Source organism: Carassius auratus, unplaced genomic scaffold (genome assembly GCF_003368295.1).
Source record: "Carassius auratus strain Wakin unplaced genomic scaffold, ASM336829v1 scaf_tig00217248, whole genome shotgun sequence".
Lineage (NCBI taxonomy): Eukaryota > Metazoa > Chordata > Actinopteri > Cypriniformes > Cyprinidae > Carassius > Carassius auratus.
In genome coordinates this window covers 256,107-283,908 of record NW_020528964.1, presented here as the reverse complement: position 1 = coordinate 283,908, position 27,802 = coordinate 256,107, and the positions used below count along the sequence as shown (strand labels likewise).

General features: G+C 35.6%; 1 protein-coding gene across 1 annotated transcript in view; it reads left to right on the top strand.

The window, feature by feature from the left end:
- LOC113100351 (otogelin-like protein) overlaps positions 1-18,607 on the top strand; it is a gene marked incomplete at its 5' end in the record, with an annotated part of 31,160 nt that extends 12,553 nt beyond the window's left edge. The window contains 28 exon segments of the mRNA XM_026265171.1: positions 182-208; positions 304-477; positions 1,446-1,724; positions 1,967-2,084; positions 2,986-3,065; positions 3,180-3,877; positions 5,417-5,594; positions 5,923-6,065; positions 6,158-6,181; positions 6,278-6,370; positions 6,797-6,980; positions 7,209-7,426; positions 8,061-8,202; positions 8,325-8,510; positions 8,596-8,808; positions 9,292-9,396; positions 9,481-9,588; positions 10,841-10,942; positions 11,051-11,155; positions 11,998-12,038; positions 12,153-12,216; positions 12,308-12,486; positions 12,966-13,070; positions 14,092-14,211; positions 14,297-14,342; positions 15,816-15,887; positions 17,293-17,372; positions 17,555-18,607. Of these exon segments, the coding sequence (XP_026120956.1) occupies positions 182-208; positions 304-477; positions 1,446-1,724; positions 1,967-2,084; positions 2,986-3,065; positions 3,180-3,877; positions 5,417-5,594; positions 5,923-6,065; positions 6,158-6,181; positions 6,278-6,370; positions 6,797-6,980; positions 7,209-7,426; positions 8,061-8,202; positions 8,325-8,510; positions 8,596-8,808; positions 9,292-9,396; positions 9,481-9,588; positions 10,841-10,942; positions 11,051-11,155; positions 11,998-12,038; positions 12,153-12,216; positions 12,308-12,486; positions 12,966-13,070; positions 14,092-14,211; positions 14,297-14,342; positions 15,816-15,887; positions 17,293-17,372; positions 17,555-17,755 (4,085 nt within the window).
- Positions 18,608-27,802: the final 9,195 nt, after the last annotated feature.

Genomic DNA, 27,802 nt, shown 5'->3' with positions numbered 1-27,802 from the left:
CTGTCAGGATCTATTTATTTAATCAGACTCTGTTTCAGTTGCAGATTTGTCACATTAAAAAACTTAAATGCACAGCTAGTGCTTTTTCATTCTTCTTTTTAAGCTGGTAATGTTGAAATAATGCATGCAGACGCATGATACAACCTGATTGCAACTAATATAAGTGTGTTTCTTTTAACAGCATATGACTGTGAATATTACAACCAAGGTAAGAATGATTTATTCTGTTTATTTACCTAGAATACTACTGTAAGCACCAGAAGATCTTGCCCTAACCTTTTTTATGTATGTATGTTTGGTTAGAGCTGGGAGAGGGTCCGTTCACTCTGTCCAGTGCAGAGCAGAATGACTCTGTATGTGTGTTTGGGGCGAATGTGAGCAGCGGTGAAGTGTTTCCCCTTCTGAGGACCAATGCTCAGCCCAGCACCATTTTCCACTTCATGATCACAACTGGACTATACAAGGACCGAGCTTCCAGTGAGCACATACTCTTCACTTCAACAGCAAAACAAAAAGCAAAACGAGTTGCAGAAGAAAAAGACTAAAACGAATATGCATCATACACATGCTTTAATGCAAAATACAATGATCAGGTGTTTTTTGGGGTGTATTATTTTGCATTAAATGCTGCTCCACACAAACTCCATCTTTGCAAACTCACGAGCTTAGTCGCTTATAGCATGCATTTGAAAATTTAACATTGCTAACCACATTCCCAAATTTGTGATGAGAATCAAATCTGTTATCAAAATAAAATCTCTGTATTAAACATTTGAAAGCAAAGTAATTAAGACATAAATATTAATAATGTTATTTTACCGTTGCACTGTAAAATCCAACAATAACAATACTTATAATCTTTTTATTTTACAGTTTAAAAAAATATGAGTTGCAATAGTTACATATTTCTTCATTCATTTGAAATATTTTAATTGAAATATTTTAAACAATATTTGTTTTATCATTATTTCATAAAAAAAAAGTTTTTGCTTTACAGTAGCATTATTGCAATAGTAATATTTATGGTTACACTATTTTAAGGTGTCCTTGTTACAGTGTAATTATACATTTAAGTCCTGAGTAATATTAATTATTAATATATGAATTTAGGGCTTGGCTAAGGGTTTTATTTGCATGTAATTATGCATAATTATTTTGTATTATAATAATGAGTGCATGTAACGTATAACAAGGGCACATTACAAATTGTTTACCATATTTCTTTATTTCTTTATTTATTATTATTATTATTATTATTATTATTATATAGCTATACTGAATGTCCTTGGCCGATCATATGTCTGCTTCTTATTAGACAACTGAACAAAATCGACCAGCCTATGAAAGAAAAAATATATATTTACATGTGGTTTACCTCTATAATTTATTTGAAAGCTGAATAGTAGCATCTACTGATGTTGTATTTGATATTTGCACTGCTTCAGGACTTCCTGTTGTCTCACTGGAGTCTGCAGAGAGGCCCAACTACTTTCTGTGTGTTACTGGGAACCGTGGGCTACGACTGGAACTCTGGCAGCCTGGGGAAGAGTTCCGACGTAAGGCCACCTTCATCCACCACCAGGGCCTGTGGTTACCTGGTCGAGCGTCCTTTGAGTTGCACAGTCAGAAGGGTGTCTTCCTCACTCTTTCTCATACACACGTGCGAGCTCAGAACTACGACCACTCGTATACCTTCAAAATCAGCAGCAGCTTTATCATTGAGGGTAAGACCGGTCTGCAAATATCTATATATCAAATATACTGTGCAAGTGTAATTTATCATCTTATCATCAGGCCCATATTACCTGCTCTGATTGTGGAATGAAACTTAAATATAATGCAATGTATTAAACAGAGCAGAGACTGACACAGATTTCTGTGGATGCACGTCATATACTGTAACCTTGTTTGAAGTGCTTTCTCTTATGTCTCTAATGTTTATGATGGCTGTGTTCCTGCACTTTAGAGAGCAGTTTTTTGATCCCCTACCGCTTGATGTGCGAGTGGAAGTATCATGCATGTGCCAGTCCATGTGTGAAAACATGCAACGACCTCGATGCAACACGCTGCCAGTTTTTACCTCCGTAAGATCATGTGCATATGCTAAAATATTCATTTATGTGACAGCTATTCAAAGGGTGCTTGCTAAGGCAGGTATTATACTGGTATCAAACTAATCTGATTTAAAATGCTAAGAACACACATAAAATCTAGATTTCAACTGAAATGTATTTTTATATAAAATAATATAAATATAACAAATACTAAATGTAAAATATTGTTTTTAATTAACAACCTCAATAATGGTTGTTTTTAAGTCACAGAATCAATCATGGTTAATTTATTTTCTTAAAATAAAAATCTAATTAAAATCATCAATGAGGATAATGAGGACTACAAAACAGAAAAAAGAAAAAACATCTTGACATATTGTGACAATTTTCGTATTTTTCGCACTACAAGTCGCAGCTGAGTATAAGTCGCATCGTTCCAAATATACGTCATGATGAGGAAAAAAACATATATAAGTCGCACTGGACTATAAGTCACATTTATTTAGAATCAAGAACCAAGAGAAAACATTACCGTCTCCAGCCGCCAGAGGGTGCTATATGCTTTCTTTGGTAGACTACAGGAGCACTGAGTGCCGTCTGGCGGCTGTAGATGGTAATGATTTCTCGTTCATTTCTCTTAGTTAATTTGTCTTGGTTCATTTCAAATTAATTTTGATAAATAAGTCGCACCTAACTATAAGTCACAGGGCCAGCCAAACTATGAAAAAAAGTGCGACTTATAGTCCAGAAAATACGGTATGTACTTATTTGTCATGAAAATCATATCACAATGCATAAGAAAATGTTAACCAGGCTTCATGTTCTTTATGCAAAATCTAATATTATGAAGAAGACATGACCTAGACATATTGTTATGAGATACACCCTCACAATTTCTTCAGAAAGTCTTTCATTCTCTGATCTGGTTTAGAGTTGAAGGTTGTTTTCCACGCTGTCCAAAGTCTATGCTGTTGGACGAAGTGACCAGGCGGTGTGTTTACAAAGAAGACTGTATGTGTGAAACCATCATATGCATCACTTTCATCATCATCATATCTTTTATGAACATTTATGTACACTGTTCAACTTGTCTCAGCACTTGCATTGCTTCATATGTTCTTGCAGGTGTGATACTATCTCCAACTCCGACTCCTTACATGTTTGTGACCCGATCAAACAGAACCACAGCGGCACCAACATCTGCTCCTATAACCTCAACTACAACCACTAAAACTCCCTCCACAACAACAGCAACAGCAAGCACCGCTCCGAGCACAACTGCCAGTACTACAATCATAACTACACCTTTGGAAGCAGAGGATTTAATTGGCAGCCCAACTACACCCACATTACCACCAACCACACTCTCTTCAACTTTGGCCACCACCACCACCTCCACTGAAACTCCCACCACTCCCTCTCCACCAACCACAGAACCCCCTCCAGTCAGCACCGCCCCGCCCACCACCACAGCCACTACACAGCCCATAACAACACTTTTTACCACTTTATCAACCTCAACTACAGAAGTGCCCACCACACCCGAGCCCACCACCGAACCAGAGACGACATCGCTGACATCCACCGTCCCACTCGTTACAACCAGCACTGTCAGTACGACCGAGACCACAACGTCAGAACCGACTTCAACAACCATCACCGCAGAGACAACATCTGTCTCCACGATAACCGAGGAGCCCTCAACTACTACAACAGCAGTCCCGACAACCTCTGAGATAATGCCTTCTCCCTCCCCTTCACCTGAGACAACAGGAATAACAACAGTGCTGCCTCCGTTCCTTCTACCCACAGGGCCCTGCACTGTAAGAGTGTCATTCTTATTAAATAGTTTCATTTTATAGTATTTGATTCAATTAATGGTAAAAAAAATACTTTAAAGCTGCAGTAGGTAACTTATTAAAAATATATTTTTTACATATTTATTAAACCTGTCATTATGTCCTTACAGTAGAATATGAGACCGATAATCTGTGAAAAAATCAAGCTCCTCTGGCTCCTCCCAGTGTCCTATTGCCATTTGCAGAAAGTCATCCGCTCCTGGTAAAAAACAACCAATCAGAGCTGCGGTCCGTAACTTTGTTTGTGTTCAAAATGTAGAAAAATGTATATAATAAGCGAGTACACCATAAATCCATTTTCCAAACCGTGTTTTCAGCCTGTCCTGAATCACTAGGGTGCACCTATAATAAGTGTTTATATTCGGACTATTTTAGATTGCTTCAGCGGAGTAACCCAGTACCTTTGTGATTCTTCATAGACATAAACAGAGAGAAGTAGTTCCGGCTACAATGTTCTTCCGCAAGATGCAAGCAGTTCTGTTTATTAACCAGTAGAGCGTCAAAAGTTACCTAACGCAGCTTTAAATATGAAATTAAACAATGTTTTTAGTGTTCAGTTGAATGAATAATGGTCATAATACAAATACATTTAATGGACAAGACATCTTTCTTGTATTGTTATTGTTAACTAGACGTTAAATAATGTAAAATAATTTTCATTAATTTAAATAAAGCTGAAATTAAAAAAACGAATAAAATGAAAACTGGAAAAAATAGATTAGATTGGATAGAGTAGATTAGAGCTTTGTTTAATCAAAATATATTTAAAAAATACAAAACTATTAAAAATAACAAAAGCAGATGACACATCAATCTTGATCTCATGGGTTGAATTTGTTTGAATCGCTCTAATGGCTCACTTATTTGAATCAGAGAATCATTTGTTGACTCAATCCTTGAATTTGAAGTCAATAAAATGAATAGAAATGAAAAATAAAACCTGATACTTGCTTGCTTGTATACCTGTGACTCATGGGACTAAAATTGGAATAATTAGTCAGTGATTGTTCAGGCAACTACTTGTAGTTAAAGATTTAGAATCAGAGAATTGTTCAAATCTAATTCCTAGTATTTCTGAGTGTTCTAAGAAAAATATTTTTGCTATATAGGTTAGCTTTTGCTATGTTTTGATTCATCTTCCCTGAGATATCGGTGATGGATTCAACAGTACTTAGTGAGAGTTGACGTCTCCCGTTTCCCTCCCTCACATCTTTAAAATGAGTCATTAATCTACATAGGGTGAACACTTTTACCAGTCTTAATTCTTTGTTCTTGAGTCACTCCTACTTGCCAGTATGTTGATGTCCTGAGAGTAGAATCATGGATTAAGATGTAGAACAGTAAATAACTGTTAAATCTGTCTCAAAAACTCAAGAACAAAAACAGATAATTAATCATTGCATCTTACCTAAAATCATCCAGGGGTGCCTTATATAGTTTTTGATGGTGGAGGAGTTTATATGCTTTCTAACTTGTGAACGTCTCTGTTTTGTATCCATACAGCCTCCATATTCATTGCGTGTGGACGAGTGCAGTGAGTACATCTGCTTTAATGGACAGCTGATGCTGCATAATTCCTCTCAGCACTGCAGATACAACATCAGCCAGCCACAGTGCAACCTGCTTGGGACCCCGATCCAGACCAACACAGACCCCTGCTGCCCACTGTGGCAGTGCCCATGTAAGACAAACACACATGGCCATTCAGATATGCTCTAGATGAGAGGTGCTGTTGGCTTTGTTGTCAGTCTCCATCCTGCTTTAAAGATCTCGAGGATTTAAAACATCGGACGATAAAACTGCAGCACACGCTTATAATAAATAGAACATTATCGTGCATCGCTGTGGACACACGTTATCTTTATAGTTATTGTTCTTGTTTTGAACAGGCCTTATGTTTTTCATCTAATATTTATATTTAATTTCAGTTAATAAAAAAATCTCTGATAAATGTTTCTTCAGAAACTCTTTATCATGTTTAAAGTTTGCCTGTGTTTGTCTTCTTTCAGGTCGCTGCTCTATAATCGCTGACCTGCGTGTGATCACGTTTGATGGGAATAATGTGGCTCTGTATGATATCGGTTCTTATATTCTGGTCCACCTGCCCAGAGAGAAAATAGTCGGCCACATTGAGAAATGCCCAACCAGTGAGGTAAACCCACACTAACACTCTACCATGAAGAAATATGCTGTCTCCTATATATGCTTTTTACATTTTAATAAACACTTGACTTTTCCTTTCAGAGTGTGAACTACATCAGAAGACCTGTGAGTGTGTTATAAGCTTATTTATGTTCAAATTTGATCTATTATAATCATCCTTATGAGGATGAGAAGCTCATTTACTTTCTCTCTTCCTGTTAGACTCCCTCTGGTGGAACCTCTGGTCTGTGTTTTAAGAAACTGAACATTACAACTCTATCCTATCGAATTATGGTCAACCGCTTGGACCGGAAGGTAATGCTGGCAAGATTTAACCAGTTTTAGTCACGAAGTCATGTTGTTCTAAACCAGGGATGTCCAAACTCATTCCTGAATGGCCGGTGTCCTTCAGAGTTTAGCTCCAACTTGCCTCAACACACCTGCCTGGAAGTTTCATGCAAAGTAAGACCTTAATTAGCTGGTTGAGGTGTGTTTAATTGGAGTTAGAGCTAAACTCTGCAGGACACCGGCCCTCCAGGACCTGATCTAAACACAACAACAAATAAATCTGTATTATTAGTAGCTATTATTTCAGCAGCCATTACATAATTTTAAAATTGTTTGCGGAGTAAAATCAAAGAAAATGGCAACCAATAAATTCTAATTTATTTAAAAGTCATTATTCATGCATCTTGTGTCTCTGTTTAATCGTGACTCATAAACATGTTTGATCTGATACAGGTGTCGGTGAATCAGATCACGGCCCGGCTTCCTCTCACCAGACAGAACCTCCATATTGATGACACCGGGACCATGTACATCATTAAAACACCTAGTGGGATCAACATAAAGTGGTACCACAGCACTGGCATCATGGTCATACAGTACACGGTTCCTGATAACACCTCCACTAGGGGCCTCTGTGGTCAGTGTGTTGCATTTGCATTACACGTAATATCCTACTTTTCACAATATGTCCAAATCCAGATAAAAAAATGACCCACCCTGTAAGATTTGTTATTTAGTTTAATTCTAAAATATGTCACATTCTAGCACCTGAATGTGTTTTTCCATGTTGCTCTTATTAATTCAACAGCCTTTGGTCATTTGTGGTCATATAAGTGTGTGTGATGTATTTTGGTTTCTTTCTCAGGATGTTGTGATGGTAATCCAGCTGATGACCTGCGGCTGCCCAACGGTACTGTGGTCTGGGATGTTGAGGACATCCCAGTGTTCCTGCACGGATGGATGGTGGATACGTCAGAGGAGACAGATTACTTCCGCAGAGTGGGAGACAACTGCACCACCGGCAACTGCTCCAAATGTTTCACCATGCTCAACCAGAGACCTTTCTCTACATGTCACCACAAGGTACCACACACAAGCTTGAATACATATTCATGTGCAAACATGCCACTTACATCCATTGCACAAGCTGTTTGTAAATACTGGTGTTTAACATTAGCTATAAAATCATAGTTAGCTTTTACATATACATATTGATATACATTTCGATATACATAATTTGACCCATATATTGTATTAACCCCTTATAAAGGGGTTGTTTTAAACTATGTAAACTATTACAGATCATTTACATTAATTCACTAAATAAAAAATGAATATTAGATCAAGGAAAAAAAATGATTTAACTGCAATTGATTTAAAACTTAAACTGCAATAGAAGTTAATAAAACCTAAATGAAAGCAAGAATAAGATTGAAGTTGAAAAAGTTGGAAAGTTAAAGTACTAAAATAAATCAAAACAAAATAGTAGCATAAAACAAAATTACTGAAGCAAATAAATTTAGATGAAACTTGAAATCTAAAATAAAGGCTAATTCAAGTTATTAATAAATACTATAACTGTATATAAATAGTACTGAAACAACACTGATTTTACCTAATATTTGGGGAAATCTCGAGAAATTTCATCCCCACTGGCTTGTGAAAGTTCAAGCTTTCCTTACACGTGACCATTTTATCATGGATTATTCTTCCTAAGGTTTCTCCAGAACACTTCTGTGATAAGATATGGGCTGGTGACCTACATTATAAAGAGCATGAGTGTGACTTCCTGGCGGCTTATGTGGCCATTTGTTACACGCATCAGATCTGCTTCAGCTGGAGGAAAAGCAACTTCTGTCGTGAGTGTGTTCACAGATACTGTTTGGATGCATTTTCATAAAGGCTTTTGCTTAAATGCTTCACTTTTGACTGGTAGCATATTTATTCACTTTTGCGTATTTGAATGTTTTTGTACACGCAGCACTCAAATGTCCTCCTGGTAAAGACTACAAACCCTGTGTGAATACATGCAAGACTCGAACATGCCAAAACCGAGATTACTACGAGGAGAGCACCTGTTCTTCTATCAGAGAGGAGTGTGTGTGTAAAAGCAGCACCATCCTGCACCGAGCAGACTCTGCCTTCTGTGTCACCGAGGAGCAGTGCGGTGAGAATGCCACACACTATGTGTTTGCATGCATGCTAAATAAAGTGCTGTTTGCTTTAATGGCCTGTTATTTCCATGGGATCAGTGTGTACGGATAACGATGGTGCTCCACGCGCCCCGGGTGAGGTGTGGAACGGCTCTCTGCGTGGCTGCTGTCTGTTCAAGTGTCTGGAGAACGGTAGTGTGGTTCCTGTGGAACCCGAGTGCAGTTATGATCCTGCCCCGCTGTGTGAGAGGGAGGGAGAGTATGCAGTCGATGTGCTGGAGGAAGGAGTCTGCTGTCCTAAGAAGATTTGTGGTATAAACACACATGGATGTATACTGCACAAATCCATCCTGGCATCATTGATAATAATAAAACATGTTTCTTGAGCAGCAAATCAGCATATTAGAATGATTTCTGAAGGACGGTGTGACACTGAGACTGGAGTAATGATGCTGGAAATGCAGCTTTGCATCATAGGAATTAATTGCTTATTAAAATGTATTACTATAGAAAACAATTATTTTATAAAATAAAAAAAATCTTAATTTGAAATATGCAAAACATTTATATTTTTTCTTTCTGTTTGAAAATTGTGCATCCTGTTTGTTTGCCCCCTTTCTCATCTCAAATATGTTTATTTATTTTATTTCCCCGTTTTTTTGTTCTTGCCATCAATATGGCCTTAGATGCAAAACAAATCACAAATCAGAAATGCACATTAAAAATGTACAGTATTTTTGCTTCAAGAAAATGAACCAAAATGTTCTTGACTAGTGCTTGTGTGTTTGTGTGTAGAATGTAACCTCACCATCTGTCAGAGTGAAGTGCCCAGCTGTGAGAATGGAGACAAGCTGGTGATTGGCTACAGTGCTCTGTCCTGCTGTCCCGAATACAGATGTGGTAAGAGCTGATGTAATCCTTACTCTGATTGGCTGTGTATTTGGTCATTGGACAAAGGTCATTCTTCTGATTGGTCTCTACTAGAATGTGATCCGCTGGCATGCCAGAGTGTTCCTGCCCCGCTCTGCAGAGAAGATCAATTCCTGGTGGAGGTCAGAGGGGCACACGCTTGCTGCTACAGCTACATGTGTGGTAATAATATCTTAGAAATACTTGAATTCTACAGCTGACATTCTTATCTCTGTGCTCACAATACATTCATTTATATATTCAACTATAAATAATAATAGAATAATAATAAGAATGTTATGTTATATACACTTATATAATTTAGTACTAAAATCTAAGCTTTTGATAATACATAATTGTTTTTAATAAAGGTAATGAATAATATCAAACTTATATCAAACTATTTAAAAACGTAATTATCAATAACTAAAATTCCAAGTGTACATTATTTGTGTACTATTTTTAAGCATGTATTTATAATTCTAAATATAGATGATTTTAAATATACAAAGGTACAGAAAATACACATTCTGATGCATATAATACACATAAAGTGTGTTTCTGTGTTTCTTCACACACACACACACACACACACACACAAAAGCTACAGTACTGTTAAAAGTTTTAGGCACTTATGTAAAAATGCTGTAAAGTGAGGGTGAAGAGTGAAGTGCTTTAAAAAATAATGTCATAAATACATTTTATTTATCAATTAACTAAATCAAATCAACATTTTGTGTGACCACACTTAACATTTAAAAAAGCTTTTGTCCTAGGTGCACTTTTGTTTTTCAGGTAGCTTTACAAGTAGGTTTCTTGTAGCATCTTTGAGACGTTGCCACAGTTCATCTGGATTGAGTCTGTCTCAGTTTGTTCTGTTTCTTCATGTTATTTCAGACAGATTGATGATGATGTTGATCAGATCTTTGTGTGGAGCATTGGCTGTTGTCAGACTCCTTATGCAAAAAAAAAAATGTCCCTGGATTATTACATTTGATGGCAAAAATAATGTTTGGAAATTTAAAATGATATTTCCTATTAACACACTACAGCAAAAGATAATAATAATAACTGACTTTAAAAAAAAAAATGTTGTTGGTGAAAATACTAATGACCTAAGACTTTTGCATTGTATTCTATACACAGTATTTATAATTTATAATTTACTAAAACTTAAGCACCTTAGCTTGAGACAAAGCATGATTTAAAATAATTATAATTAATAATTGTGTACTGTTTGAAGCCAGTATTTAAAAATGCATTATATATAAATGCAATGTACTCTATATAAATACACAAAGATCTAAAATTATGTATAATGCTTCAAAGTATACATTATAATGTAAAAAAAAAATACATAAAATGCTCTATAAATGTTATTCTTCTGTGATATTATTATGGCATGCTATAGTAATAATTTGCACATGCTTTGCAGTTTGTGAGTCCTGTATTGACCCTGTACCTGTGTGTCTGCCTGGAGAGATACTGGCTGTGGATGTGAACACCACTAATCACTGCTGTCCACATTATCATTGTGGTAGTTATAACACACACACACACACACACAGCATTCACTGTCCTGAAGTGCCCAGTCACTTTGTGTTTCGTAATCAAAGGAGAAACAGTCTGTGTCTTGATCTTTCAGTGTGTGATAGGAGTCTGTGTCCTGAGCCCAGTGTGAGCTGTGCTCCTGGAGCTGTACTGGTGAAGAGACCCGCGCCGGACAGCTGCTGCCCAGAGACACACTGCGGTACTGGACACACACACACTTACCTAGATATCGAAACAGTGCCTTCCCTCTGACTTCTTTTTGGTTTGAAGAAAATCTGTTTAAGATTTACAGAATAACCCTTACTCAAACTCTCAAATTCAGCTTTTGACATTTTACAATGCATTTTTTGTCCCTTTATGTACTATTTATGTTTCTTTTGTGGATGCTTTTATTTTAATTTTTTTTGTAGATTTAGAAAACTTCTGTGGATGTTTTTTTTTCAACATTTCTCTTGTAAATATAGTTCAACTTATACAAATACACGGATACAGAAATATTACACTAAAAAGTACCATGCCATTACTGTGAGTACAGTGTAAATCACATGATAATCGTCAATAGTCTGTAAGATTTTTTTAAGTACTTGTTATTATTGTTTAGCAAGGATTCATAAATTGATCAAAAGTTACAGTAAAGACATCAAATTTCTATTATATTCATCAACTTTCTATTTGTCAAAAAAAAAAAAAAAACTGAAAGCACAACTGTTTTCAACATTTATAATAATACAAAAAATGTTCCTTGAGCAGCAAATCAGCATATTAGATTTGTGAAGGATCATGTGACACTGAAGACTGGGGTAATGATGCTGACAATTCAGCTTTGCCAACACAGGAATAAATTATATGTAAAAATAAATTTAAATAGAAAATGAATAATATTTCACAACAAAAATATATGCAGCCTTGTTGAGCAGAACAGACTGCTTTCAATTTGTTTTAGTTTTTTTAAATCTTACCCACCCCAAATTCCATTTAATGACATCACTTTTAAATGTTATACTGATACACAGTTACATTTGTAACATCTGTTGTTTTTAGAATGTCAGTGTCACAACGTTACACTTCCTGTCTGCACTGTGGTGAGTGTTCTAAAATGTATTCTGTTTGTGTGAATACTGTGTATATAGTGGATTTGGTTGCCATAGGGAATTCTCCTGTAACCACCGTATTACACCGTGACCTTTGTGTTAAAGGGTGAAGTGAGAGAGGAGGAACCAGACGCCGGCGGCCCGTGTGGATGCCCACTGTATCACTGCAGTAAGACTCAAACAAACACTCACACTTTCCAAATCGACCTCACTATTCAATGAAACTGTTTATTTGTCTGTGTGTATGTGTGTGTGTGTAGAGAAGGCAGAAGTCTGTCTGTTTCAGGGCGTGACGATATTGAACCCGGGTCAGTCTATGGTGCAGTACTTTGAGGGGGAGCTGTGTTACACCGTTCAGTGCCTCACACATAAAGACCCCAGCACCGGGTTCTACGCCATGGAGGTCACCACTGCCAACTGCTCTGAGAAGTGTGAACCTGTAAGTCACATGAATAATTCAGCTTTCATTAATATGTATTAACAGATACTTCCCCGTGATTTTCCATGAAATTAATTAACATTTAAAAGGCACACATCATGTACAAATCAATGTACAAATATAGACTTAGGTTAGTCAATCATAACAGAGATGATCTACATACTGTATAGATAACTCAGAGAGAAAGTGGAAGACAGTCATGTAAAATTTAATTATAGATGGTTTTTGATTTAAAAGTCTATATTATGGCCCATTTATATATTATATTATATTATATTATATTATATTATATTATATTATATTATATTATATTATATTATATTATATTATATTATATTATATTATATTATATTATATTATATTATATTATATTATATTATATTATATTATATTATATTGTTTTCCCAATATTATGTGAATTATATGTCTTTATTTATTTATTTTAATTAATATTTAGTTTTATATTTTTGTAACTACAGTATCAGGTTTATGTCCCATCATCTGATCCACATGTGTGCTGTGGCTCCTGCAAAAACATCTCATGCTCATATCCCAGTGAAAATGGGACTACAGAAGTATTTATGGTAATTTTTTCTCACTGTCTGATCCTTTTTGTTGATCTTGTAAAGCCTGACATATATATCAAATAATGATCTATGTGCATATACGTTTTTGTTGAGTATCATATTTGACACATCAGGCTTTTATGGCACATGTGATAGAGGAGAAGAATATGGAGCTCATTCTTGAGGAGGAAAAAAAAAACATTATTTGGTACAGTTGCTGATATTCATGACCCTAAAAAGATAAAAAGAAAGAAAGAAATTCAGCTTTTAATGTGAATTTAGTGAGCTCTTTATAACAGTACAGCAGACTACTCTCATAAATCGCATATAAATAGTAGTTGTCACTCTACATCTTGCAATAATATGTCTCATTGGATCATTTTAAGATAATATTTTATTATTTTATTTATTAATGCTTAGTTTTATGATCATATCAAATACAAAGATAATTGACAAATGTACAAATAAACATTCCTCAAAAGTCAAAAGGCTGATATTAATGATTTGATACATTTAAGCATAATGAACCTAAGTTGCTTCAGTCTAGTAATTTTTCATCTTATATAAAATCCATTATATATCACTGTTAATAATACTACAATCTAAAAGTGATTTTTAAATAAAGATTTCACAGCCAAAAAAATGTGAACCCTGAAGTTTTTACAATTATATACTACAGGTCCTTTTACATGCTAATAAAAAGTATAAACCATGTAAAGATTTTGATCATGTTTATAATTTAGAGTCCATAGAAATTTGCATATTGAATGTGATCCAGTAGGTTGTAAAGGGTTAATGTAATCTTAAACATATCCTTAAAAAAAACTTTTTTTGTGAACAATTTCCTCTTTGAGGATGTGCACAAATGGATGTTTTGTCAGATTTGCTGAGGGCATTTTTTTAGCACATTTATCCACAAAAGTATTGCTGCTGTAGGTCAAAAACACACACACAAAACCGCGTCATTGTTTTCAGGAAATACAAAAAGGCTGAGCCTCCAATGCATTAATCTGAGAGTGTATTTTGATGTGGTTGGCAGGCAGGAAGCTCATGGGTGGCTAACTGCACGCGCTTTGACTGTATGGAGACGGCGGTTGGCGCAGTAGTTCTGGCCTCTGGAGTGGTCTGTCCTCCTTTCAATGACACAGAATGTATTCAGGTCTGACTGAAATCAGTGCATTCCTTCAGCTTTTTTGTAACAGTTTGTGCTGTTGTGCTTCTAACCTCAGTGCTTTGTGTTTCAGAATGGAGGCGTAGTTCAGACGTATGTGGACGGTTGCTGTAAGACATGTGAGTATGTGTTTCTGGGGCTGGCTGTGCTTTCTGGGAACGCTGGGGGCTGTTTGGAACAGCATGACGGTGAAGCAGTGCTGGGCTTTACTAGCTGCTGGTTGCGTTTTGGTTAGATCCTGGGGAAAAATGAGCACTGCTGTACACGTCTCAAAGGGCTCTTTCATTCTTTTCTTCCAGTTTCAATTTCATGCGCTTTTCCTTGTTCTCAATCCCTCAATGATTTTATATGCCGTGATCTGGGGAGAAATTTGTATTTCAGCACGAAACAAAGTACTTACAGGGTTTTTTGTGATGGAATACTAATGAAAGCCAGATAGTTTTAATGTTGTCCTCTCTATGTGTTCTTTGTCTTCTGTGTAATCTGTGGCTCGGACTGGATTTTATGCTAAGGGATTGGTGTTTGTGGTTTTTAGCTGCCGCTTGTCAAAGCTTGGTGCTTTACATACAGTATAAACAGGTTCAGATGAATAACTTTAGCAGATCTTGAATGATAACAACATTAGTAAAGCAATCAGACTCAGTTTGTACAGAAATAACTTATGTTTCAGTTACTAAAATAGGTTTTTCAGTGGCCCATGGTCCAGTTTTTATTAATGAAATCAAATTATATTTATACAAAATCTGGGTTTCCATAGTACAATAAATACAATAGAATCTCACAATAAAATCTAAAAACAAGATACAGAAACATGATGAACATTTTTGTAGTCAATATTCGAATTTGTTTAAATTATTGTTAAAAATCCTTATCCAGTTGTTTTTAATGACTACTAAAAAAAAGAATTGAAAAGTCATGGGAATGAATGGGTTAAAAGGTGTGGGCACCCTATATATTGGTCTATTACTAATAATAAAAAAAACATTAAAAAAACAAACATTTTTTATGTTATGTTGTGCTGTTTATGATCTAGGATTCTTTGATTAATAGGAGGTAAAAACAGCATTTATTTGAAATGGAAATATTTTTATCATTATGAAAGTCTTTAGTTTAGATAAATGTAATGCATATTTGCTGAATAAAAGAGAATAAAAAAAAGAAAAAATATCTTACTGATCCCAAAACTTTTGAATAGCAGTGCATGCATTTTTTAATTTTTGTGAAAGCACATTGGAAAATGCTGCATGAATCTGTTCTTAATAACATCTTCGATAAGAGCCAGTGGTCTTGGCATGGCATGCTAGAGGGATACAGGGGTGATTTTAAGGAAAAGCTCAACATGTCTGGCATCTGCCTTTGCTGGCTATGTGCTATATTTGCTTCCAACAAACTGGTATGTATTTTTTGTTTAAGTGGTGGTCTGTGCATCTTTTTACGCTTGAGGGCACTTGAGGGCACAGGTTTGTGTGTATTCACATTGGTTTGGGGGCTCTTGCATTTGTGCTGCGTGCTGGAAGCTTTACAAACGACTTCAACCAATGAACTTGTTATGGACTTGTGAGTTTGTGAACCTGCCCCTGTGTGTTTCTCAGGTGCTGGACTTGGTTTGTTGCCTTTTTCCGTTAGTCCAGTAACACCCACTGCTAGTACTAACTGTGATACAGGTACTCACTCATCTACTGAATTAACTTGATCTGTGTCTCATAACATTGTGTGTTTTGAAGAAAATATTTGACACCTATCTCTTTCAGTCTTGCCGTTATTTTCTTTTAGTTTGAGTGACCTGAAGTGTGTGAGACATTTGGCCTGTAATAGGAAGTCACTTCTGTTTCAATACCTTACACTGTTTTTGTTTTTTTGCGAAAAAAAAAAATAATTTTAAAGAATGTTCATACTTTGGCTGCAAAAACTTATTTTTTAAAATAGGCTTATTTTTTCATTTGATTTTACTAATAACGTCTTATTGCACTGAAATGTAATCAACTTTTTTTTAATCAAAGTATTTGTATCTTATTTTAATAATGATTAGTTTTAATAGTTTTGGGGGAGGGGCTTGACAACATAATGAACTATAGTGAACTTTAATGGGAGAACAATACTCACACATGAACGTCCGTTTAACATTCAAACACAGACACAACTGTTTTGTGAACAAACTCCGCTTCCCTCCCACCATCTCAAACACGGCTGTAAAGTCTTGACTTTTCTGTTGAAACCCCTGATAAATCTTCCAAACCTGTTCTCCATTTCAACCCACAGAATCTCTGTCAGAATTAATGACCCAGAAATGAAATGTAAAATATTCACACTGTCCTCAAAATGGTTAAATGACTTTCATTTTATCATTGTTATTCAAAAAATATATATAATTATTATGAGTGAAAAGTTCAGTTCTCAGTGGTCCCACTTAATCATTGTCAGACAAATGTCACCATGGTTACTAACATGTCAATCAAGCGGAGCCCCCAAGGTGCAGCAATAATAGTCACTGAGCCTGTTAGTGTGTTGTGTGTGTGTGTTTGACTCATTGTTATAGCCACATTTAAAAAGATTACACTGCACTTGGTTTAGCTGTCAAAACAGACCTCAGCTGACGAAGTATCATAGATGAATTTTGTGAAAATTGTGCAGCTGTATTACTACCAAACATCATTAAGCTCTTTCACATGTATTTTCTTTTTTAATAATGAACATGAAATTTCTTAATGTCTAATTGCATGTTCCTGATCTTATTGCACATTCTTCCATATATATGTATAGTAGGTATATGCAACCTTTCTGAAATCAATATTTTAAAATGTAATACCAGTTAATGTAATATTACAGCAGTAATTTGAAATAATTCTAGTCAAGATGAATAAAAAATGTCCTGTTGACAGGTTTTCTAATTTTATTTTTTAATAAAAACACATTAATTTTTTTCTTCAACAGTGTTCCATTTCAGTAGTACATTGGCTTCTAAATATTGTCTGAAGTTGATTTAAAACAAATAATGTCATGTTTGTGTTTATTTGTAAGTCTCATAGTTTGTGTGTGTGTGTGTTTGTGTGTGTGTGTGTGTGTGTGTAGGCAAAGAAGATGGCAAAACCTGTAAGAGAGTCGCCATCAGGACCACCATCAGAAAAGATGACTGTAGAAGTAATGCACCTGTAAGTGTAAAAAAAAGAAAAAGAAGAGGATATTCTGCTTCTGTTGTATTTTGTATTTGGGACTATTCTCTATTCCTTTTCTGCTCTATTTTTGTTATTTCTGAAATACAGCAGGATTGAGTACAGTTTTTCTTCTGGAATATGAATTGTTAGCTTTCATGTCTCTTTATTTTTCTCTTCAGGTGACTGTGTACTCGTGTGATGGAAAATGTCCATCTGCCACCATCTTCAACTTTAACATTAACAGTCATGCACGTTTCTGCAAGTGCTGTCGTGAGAACAGCCTCCAAAACCGTATCATTCAGCTGTACTGCACTCGAAACGCCACTACGGTGGACTATTACTACCAGGAGCCAATGGACTGCTCCTGCCAGTGGAACTGATTCCTTGTGGACTGTGTGGATTAAGTTAAGATCTCACTGAGAGCACTAGCTTGATGCAGACAGGCCCAAATCCAACCGCATATCGCTGTATCTGATGTGTCTTAAAATCTATAATTTATCTGCAAAGAACAGTAGGTTAATCAAACATTTATTCAAATAAGAACAACAAACTGCTGTTAAATTGGTATATTGTTTAGATTTTAGTATTAACATTTGTTAAGTGATGAAATGACATGGGGAAGAGTATTATTAGAATCAATATTTAGTATTTAACATTTTAAATACATTTATACATTGTAAAACCAGATGCTTTGTTTGTGCTTTTCTAACAAAAAAAGTGTTTCTTATTAAAAAAAATTATTACAGAGACAATAAACAAGCCAGTCTCAAGCCCTGTTCACATCATGATAAAGATATCTGTACCAATAACTATATTAGCGTCCACACCAACACAAATTTCAATATTATGTCAATTATTAGCATGCTTAGCATTTTTGTCATCCTCCATATAAATGCTAAAGCTCATCAAAACAGCATGGAGTCTGACTGGATGTCAATGTTTTTATCGTTCATCATTCTGCAAAACTTTATCGTTAGACATTGTCTTTTGTGTAAACAGGCCTTTGGCATTTGATATTTAAAGAGAAATCTCACCGTTGCTTGACAGGCGCATATTCACACTTGTTGATGTCCATCTGTATAAAAACATGACGTGATGAACTTGAATTTCCATACAATAGCCATAATGCCAAACATATGATTTCTGCTGCAAGTGAACTGAATTGTATAAGCATAGCATATAGTAAACTACCTATAAACCTGCATGTTATTGTCACAGTTTTTTAAATAATAAAATAAACATACAAAAAAAAAAAAATTGTCCATATGCACTGAACAAATCAATCATTTAATTGATTTACCAAGCTATTTTGTAATATCCCGTTCAATTTGCCACATATTAGTAGTCACGAAATACTAATTAATAACTTATTCTTAAGAGCTATTATAAATAGTTTTGAGTTTTGAGAGGCAGGGGAGGCATGTCCTCAAGGAATGTGGGGTATTTTTGTGTAAACTGATCTTAGCTAAATTCTTTGCTCTAAGATGGCATGAAATGCTCTTATGACCACAAAGACTGCTGCTGAAGTTTGACTGACCAAACTATTGTAGTGTAGGTTATTATTACACTGCAAGCTGCGAGGCTAAACACATGAGTGTTTTGCTTCAAGGATTTGGTGTCATCTATGGACACTGGAATTATGGATCAAACTTCATGGACAAAGCTCTGGTATTGTTTTGGCAACTTCTACACTTTCAGGTAATCATTTATTCAAACTGTTATTGGATTGCATCATATTCACGTTAAGGAAAATGCATCTGCTGTGAAGGAAAATGATATATGGCTTTCTGAGAGTTAAAGAGTCACGTAAATAAATGCTGCTTTTGTTAGAAACTTTCTAAGATGGAATAGATTTTTAGAAAGCTATTAGGCCCTGTTTGCTTTTTTATGTGCTATTATTCATTAACGCAAGTTATTCCAAAGAGAAGATCTTTGTCTTTGCCATCTTTTATCTAGTACTTGCTTCGCATCTGAAATGCCTTTCTTTTTCAGTTGACGTCATATAGGCCAGAAATAATGTAAATTAATTGCCCATTTTTATTTTGGTCATTGTTCTAAGCAATGCAGCCTCGTTTTATACCAGTATTCCATTCAGAGTTTCAAATATCCACAGACAGAAAGTGAATTCCACTGGTTTGATGGCTGTATCTACAACTTATTTTTAAATGACATCATCGCTTTCATCCAATCAAACGGCTGTGTTGCACTGCTGACGAATGGGACTGGAGCAGGATACTTCTTCACTGCTTTCCTGTGTGACCTGCAGCTTCCTGAATGAAGTGAATGAAGGAGCGAGATACAGAGTGTAGTTACTTTCACTGCGATAAGTTGGATATGATTTACACAAGCAGGACTTGTTCCTCGATCAACCTCCACTGTTGTTCCTGGAAAAAGAGCTTGGGTTGAAGTCAGGACTGATCGGGTTGATATGAATGTTGTTCCTGGATCAACAAAGCATTTTGATCCAGGAATATGTCCTGTTTTGATAAATCAAGCTGAGCAATAAGTATTGCTTGGTCAGGACTGAGCATTTTCAGAGAAATGGCCAGAGAAAAGCCGTATTGCTCAGGAGTTTCAATTTATAAAATTAGTCTCTAATGTTTCTCCATTAATTAAAACCAAGCTGATGTTAATTAAAATATACATTTTACTTGAAAAAATATTAGCTAATTAGTTAAAATTGTAATCAAAAATGACTAAAATGAAATAAAAATAAAGCTAACTTAATATAAATTACAAACAAAAAAATGTGATTTTACTGTAGGCTTTAGTATCTATGTAGCAAATTTTAAGAGTGTTTAGATCTTTTTTTATGAAACTCTAGAAAATATACATGAGATTACTGGGATAATTTACTCTGGAGACTAAAAGTAATAAGTAAAAGTTTTTTTTCATTTCATCATTTACTGACCCTCATGTTATTCCAGACCTGTATGAATTAGTTTTATACTTTTGAACATGAAAGAAGATATTTTGAAGAACAGTGGTAACCAAACAGTTGCTGCTAACCATCTAGTATGTTTGAGAAAGAAATTGAGAAGCAGCAGGCCAAAATGACACGTTCAGCTCATCTCTGAGTCTGTGTTTTGCAGCATGGACTGCTGGGTAATAGTACACTGTGATTTCTTAACCGAAGGAGCCACTTGGAAGGACACTTCTAAACATTTAAATCACACATGGGACACTCCATGGTTTTGTGTACTTTCACAGATCACCACAAGACTACTGGTGCACATGAAATGTGCCATTTGAAGGCTCTTAGTCTCTGTTTTCATTTATTTATTTATTTGAATTGCTGTCTAACAGAAATATTTGAGATCTTAAGATTTGATTTGAGATTTTCTTTTTAGATGAACTGTCTCTGTTGCAGTGTTGCAGAGCAGCATTGAATGGCTGAAACTGGAGAGTGTGTGTGAGACAGAAGCAGCATTTAGCTATTTAGCAGGTCTAATGAATCTCACCTGGACTTATCTACTGGTTTAACTCTTGCTCTAATCAGAAGATGAATGTGCATGTGTTTGCATCTTTTTCTTTTATTGTGCAAAACTGAAATCTGTGTGTTTAAGACTACAGCAATATATAGAGTATATACAAAATATACGCCATCTTTATTTTTTGGCTTAACTGTCACAGAATGGAATGCAAAGGATTGTGGGATATCAAAGGCAGCGAAGGATACATCTATGCTGCCTTCAAAAATTGGCCAGATGAAGGCATCTCAGGAGACAGAAACTGAAGCTAACATTGAATTTGGACATGCCTTGATGCCTTCCTACCTTGGAAAGCGTCCTCCAAAGGGAGTATTTTTCAGTTTAGGGATGCAGGCCCTGAGTCACTGCTCTCCCGCAGCTGTATGCCAGGTGTCAGGGAGAAGACTATCTTTGTCAGCTGGGCAGAGTGTGTGGAGAAAGAATTTCACATTTAATTCACTATGTTACTTGCCATTTACATTACACAATTTTCTGCATCATTTTCCATTGCCATTTATGTACACCTGGGTGAAGTTAAAGTAACTTTCTTTTAGATCTTGGAACCAGCTGCTATGCAAGATGGCTCAAAATAGTAAAATAAGTTAATGAGAAAAGCTCAAGATGTATTTGTCAGCAAATGCCACTTGATTTATATGGTTGATATTTAATTATTTTTTTGCAGTGAAATTCAACTGTGGCTTATGCATATATATGTAATGCAAGTAAGCAAGAATTTGCAATCTTATCCTGTTTTACTGGTGAAATCAGGCTATTTTATCCTCAGATTTGATAAAACTTTTCTGGAACAGGCGGTGTGACATCATGTACCGTAATTTAGCCTGCCACTGTTACATTACTTAACAAACCTTGTGTTTGTGAACATGTGACAGAAGACCACAGAAGATGCTTTTGTTGTATGATATTTATGAGCAAATGATTTCTGATAAAATTATTGCCAGTTATACACATCATTTGAAGTGCACGCAAACCCCAGACTCCTGTGTGTGTTTGTGGGAGTGTCTGAGGTGCATGTATTATTAATGGTATCTAGATGTTTTGAAGACAGTTTGATGCATGATGGTATTTTGGGGGAATATTGCTGCGTGTTTGATTAATGTGAGCCATTGTCTTCAGTCAGGCATAGCCAGTGCTATAAGAATCACATTCATATATCCGATCACATTTAAAGTGTGGTTTGCTGATTATCTTGTGCTGACATTAAGATTTTACCTGAGGTTTATTGTGTAGTATATTATGTTTTGGTCTTCCAGGAGAGACGTGACTCAGCAAGCTTTGTCGTGTACTGAAAATGAGCCTTATTTGAAAAAATTATACTCCATTCAATTATAAGAAATGCAACCACTTAATAAAAATAAGCTAAAATAACCCTGAACTTGAAGGTGCAAAACAACTCCTTCAACAAAACACACAAAAACATAAGATCTTATCATTGCACAGGTCAGTTGCATGTTTTTGCACTGCATGACATGCATTATGCAGGCTCTTTTAACAATATATATACTAATTAAATACCAAATTGAATACTTGAGATTAGCAAGGTTGTGTGCAATTTAATAACCTAATAATGTTTTTTTAAATATTTAATATAGCCTATTTGTACATTATTCCTAATCAGACTTTTGTCTTTGAATCTCAAAACGTGCAAACCAAATACAGTGCCATTTCATATGATCTAATATATAAAGTTATTATAGAAAAATATATGGAATTATGTCTTTTCAAATACAACTATTTGAAAATCTGGAATCTGAGTGTGCAAAAAAATCTAAATATTGAGAAAATCACCTTTAAAGTTCTCCAAATTAAGTTCTTAGCAATGCATATTAAGTTTTGATATATTTACAGTAGGACATTTAAAAAAATATCATGATCTTTACTTAATGTCCTAATGATTTTTGGCATAAAAGAAAAATCTATAATTTTGACCCATACAATACATTTTTGGCTATTGCTACAAATATAACCAAGTGCCTTAAGACCATTTCCAGGGTCACAAATTATGATTTACTTTCATTATTTATGTGTATTTTTTCATAGTCCGTATATATTCCTCTAGAATTCCTCCTGAAATGTGTACCTGTTTTTGCTTGTCAAGTAAAAAGCATAACATTATTTTCATTGACAAACAACACTCTTCAAAAAAAGGTTCCAAATTATGGTTTCCACAAAGCACCTTTCAGGGAACAGTTCTTATAAGAAACATTTTTAATTCCTAAAGAACCTTTTTTGCACTATAAAGTACAATTGGAAGATTTCATGGATGTTAAAAGTTCTTAATGGAACCACAGAGGCCAATTAAAGAACTACCATTTGTAAGATTTAAATACAAATGCAAGGTTGAAAATGATAGTTTTAGTGAGCCAAATGCCTTCTGCAAGACTTCTAAATTTGATAATGACCCGAATGATACAAAATCTAGGTCAAAGCAACAATATCCGTCCTGCTTCATTACAGAAGAATGGGAAATAATGGCAACATAAATGCAAGAAGTGACAATTATAATGAGTTGTGTGTTAAAAAACTAAATAAAACAATTTCTGTAATTAACCAATTAGATTCTAGTATTGAATAAAGCTGTCATACAATAGGATTATATACTGAATGTTTTTTTTTTCTGTGTGTTTTATCTATGTGTATGCAGTACCCACGGTCCCCTCGAAACCAGAAGGGGAGCAGGTCGGTTCCTCAGGGATCCTGCTGTCCTGGCGAATGCCTCTCAGATACAAGCAAATATGTCCACATCCCGACCCAACCTTCACTGAGGTCTTCAAGAGCCTGGACATCCCAGAAACCCTGCTGAACACCCTCACCCCTGGAGCCACATACTGTACAACATCAAGGTGCACGCTTGAGCCTCATCTCATTTCAGTTGATCATTTGATAGCAAAAATGAGATAAAAGCACAAAAAAAATACATCATGTTTTATGCACATAAATCTTTGTCCACAGCATAGATTTAACCGAAGCAAAGATTTTTAAATATTATAGGAACAAAATGTCAAGCTTCCTAGAGTGCGCATAACACATATGACTACAATATGTTTTTATGGAAATATTTGTGAAACTCAAGTATAATCACTTCTGCAAAGCTACATCAAGCAAATGGTTTGATATGTAATTTATGATTTCATATGTAATTTAATCTTGTGATGACAAAGCTGAATTTTCACTTTTCAGTGTCACGTGATCTTTCACAAATCATTTTAATTTGCTGATTTGCTGCTCAAGAAATGTTTCTTATTATTATTATCAACGTTAAAACAGTTGTGCTGCTTAATATTTATTTGCAAACTGTAAAACTGTTTTTTTCAGGATTCTTTAATGCATCCTTGCTGAATAAAAGTGTACTTTTCTTACAAAAAGAAATTAAATTAACTGACCCTAAGTTTTTGAATGGTAGTGTATATACAGTATAAAATAACAGAGTTGCAAATGCATTAATAACAAAAGCTATAAATTAATAAAATAATAATAATGTCAGTGAGCATGATTGTAATAAGGACATTTTTGCTTAAAGAGGTTGAAAACAGAGGCTGAAGCACTTAGAGACAAGATACTTGAGTGGATAAATGTCACAAAAATTATTAATCATGGCAGGTCTGTGTCTTTGAGTATTCATAACCTATGACATTATGAAGAGCACAGAACAAAGACTATGACAAAGGCAAAAGTGGCACACAGACAGATGAACATTTGAGGAAAATCAGATCATATTATTGCATCTTCATTATATATTCTGATTCCTCTATGTGGTAGAATAATGGCCAAAGATTATGAGAGTTTACATGTTTCCTCATAATATTTCAGTATTGCAGGGCAGAAGTGTCCTAGTACATATAGTGCTAAACAAATTCAGATGTGACGTTGTGAAAAACTACCTCCCATACATTTCTCAAAGACTCTGAATGGGAAACTCTAGAGATCTCCAATTTATTTCCAACAGTAGTTGCTAAAAACTTTTCTGGAAGTGTTTTGTTGGGAAAGTCCAGCGTTCAGCAGACACTACTGGATTAAACTGTCCATGGGAAATTTGCCAGCGGCCTCTATTCCATTGATCCCACTCAATAATTTATCAGCTATGAATTATTAATCTCCTAGAGAGAACTCTGGATCCACGAGGGATCTCTGTTTTCCCTCATTTGTCTCATGAATTCATTGGCTGGGTACACCGTGAACTCTGATATGACTCTCTGAGCTTTTGTGCAAGTGTGTGTTGTCTGTACGTGTGACAGTATTTGATGGATCTGTTGTCTGGAGTAGATCTTCTTGCATTGGAATCTTCATTCACAGTGTTTATGAAACCATTTCTGCTAAGTCATAGTGATAAATCAAGCAGACGTTCTCCTGCTGTGTGCAGCTTGGCTATATTGCTTTTTAAAAGCTCTTCTTCTGTCTTTACTTTATAGGTTGGAGCAGTAAACAAAGCAGGAATTTGACCTTTTAGCCAGTCTCTGTACTACAAAACAGCAGAGGCCTGTAAGCAACATCTATATATTTCACAAAAGCTGTTTTCAAAGCCCTAGTGAGCCTCTTCGCTGTCTACAAATGCAACATATTAAGTAACAGATTCAAAATGCTCTTCATGGACAGCAACTCTGTTAATGGTCACTCATGTATAAAGCACTAATGGCCCTCCTCCTGTGATGTGCATTTTTATAACTAATAAGCACAATAATACACAAAACACACAAACACACGCACACACACACACACACGCACACACACACACACACACACACACACATACACATACATACATACACATATATATATATATATATATATATATATATATATATATATATATTAGGGGTGTAACGGTTCACAAAATTCACGGTTCGGTTCGATACGATACACTGATGTCACGGTTCGGTTCGGTTCGGTTCGGTACGTTTTAGATACAGCAAAATGCAAAAACATCTCAACTTTTCAGAATGCCGCAAGCGCACCGCGGGTCATGTGACAAGAACTAACCAATCAGCTTCATCCTTTCCCATAACAACGTTGAAAACTCAGCCAAGATGAAGGAACAGCTGATTATAGTTGTATATGGATTGCAATTTTGAAATAAATTTAGTAGCAGAGCTACTGCAAGCGATTTTTAGAGCTGCAAATCCATTTATCCTTCGCTGAAATTTCCGCGTCTCATGGAGAGAGCACGTCATCGCTTAGCAAAGACAGACGCCTCATGAGCGCTTCTGCCCGAGCGCTTTGGAAAGGAGGAGAAAGACGTGCTTAGCGTTTTCCACGCGTTTTTAGGAGCGATATGTGAACGGACCCTAAGGCGCTCGCTCACTCAGCACGCGCTGAAGGCTCATTGCAAAATGTCTAATGCATTTAACAGACCAGAAATATAAGATCCTAAAATAACCAACAGGTCTGGTGTTTGGGTGCACTTTGGATTCCCTGTAAGCTATAATACTGATGTCTAAATGCTGCAGGCATAGTTTGTTGCGTGCATGTTTCTCCTTTTTTTCGTCTTTTCCCAGATACTGACACAATAAGGTGATGTCGGCGTAAATGAGTTGACATGTTTCAAGTATTCACGCTGGTGTTTTTTTTTTTTTTAAAGCAATGAAGCAACCGCGCGAAGCCCTCACTATATAGGATTTTAGAAAGAATGCAGAGCACTAGTGTAGTGTGCAAACTTACCACAGTGTGGATTTCAGAAAGTGTGCAAAGACTTCACGTGCACACTTACCATAACATGGATTTACAAATAATGTTCTAAGGAGGGGCTCTCATGTCACTCTGATCGAGCAGCTCATAGATGGAATCATGCATCTCAAACAATATGTTTGAGAGTCATCTTCTTTTTCTAGTCTGTTAAACGCATTGGCCATTTTGCAACGAGCCTTCAGCGCGTACTGAGTGAGCGAGCGCCTGACTGAGTCATAACATAACATAAACATAAGTTGGTGTTTTTTTCTTCTTCGGGAGTGTCAGGGGCGTTGCCTGTTACGTCGTTTGGGTTATTGGGCTACCTTGTTGAACGCATATCATTATATTTCTCTTTTTTTTTTTTCAAATATAATTAATTAGTCCAACGAACCGTTCGGTATGCATAATGCGTACCGCGTACCGAACCGAAAGCGTCGTACCGAACGGTTCAATACGAATACGCGTATCGTTACACCCCTAATATATATATATATATATATGCCAAAACTACATTACCGTTTAAAGGTTGGGGGTTAGTTTTTTTTTTTTTTTATTAATAGTTTTATTTAGCAAGGAGACATTAAACTGACCAAATGTGACAGTAATTATATTTATAATGTTACAAAAGATTTTTTTTTTTAAAAATGCTGTTTCTTTGAACTTTTGTCACAAAAATATTAAGCAACTATTTTCAAAAGTGACATTGAGAAATATTTCATCATATTATACTGATTTCTGAAGGATAATGTGACACATATACTTCAGCTGATTTAGTTGATTTAAAGCCTGTCAAATTGTAGTTAAAGCTGCGGTAGGGAACTTTTGACGCTCTAGCGGTTAATAAACAGAACTGCTTGCGTCTTGCGGAAGGACATTGTAGCCGGAACTACTTCTCTCTGTTTATGTCTATGAAGAATCACAAAGGTACTGGGTTACTCCGCCGCGGTATCCCCGAAGCAATCTAAAATAGTCCGAATATAAACACTTATTATAGGTGCACCCTAGTGATTCAGGACAAGCTAAAAACACGGTTTGGAAAATGGATTCATGGTGTACTCGCTTATTATATACATTTTTCTACATTTTGAACACAAACAAAGTTACGGACCGCAGCTCTGATTGGTTGTTTCTTACCGGGAGCGGATGACTTTCTGCAAATGGCAATAGGAGCACTGGGAGGAGCCAGAGGAGCTTGATTTTTTTCACAGATTATCTGTCTCATATTCTACTGTCAGGACATAATGACAGGTTTAATAAATATGTAAAAAATATATT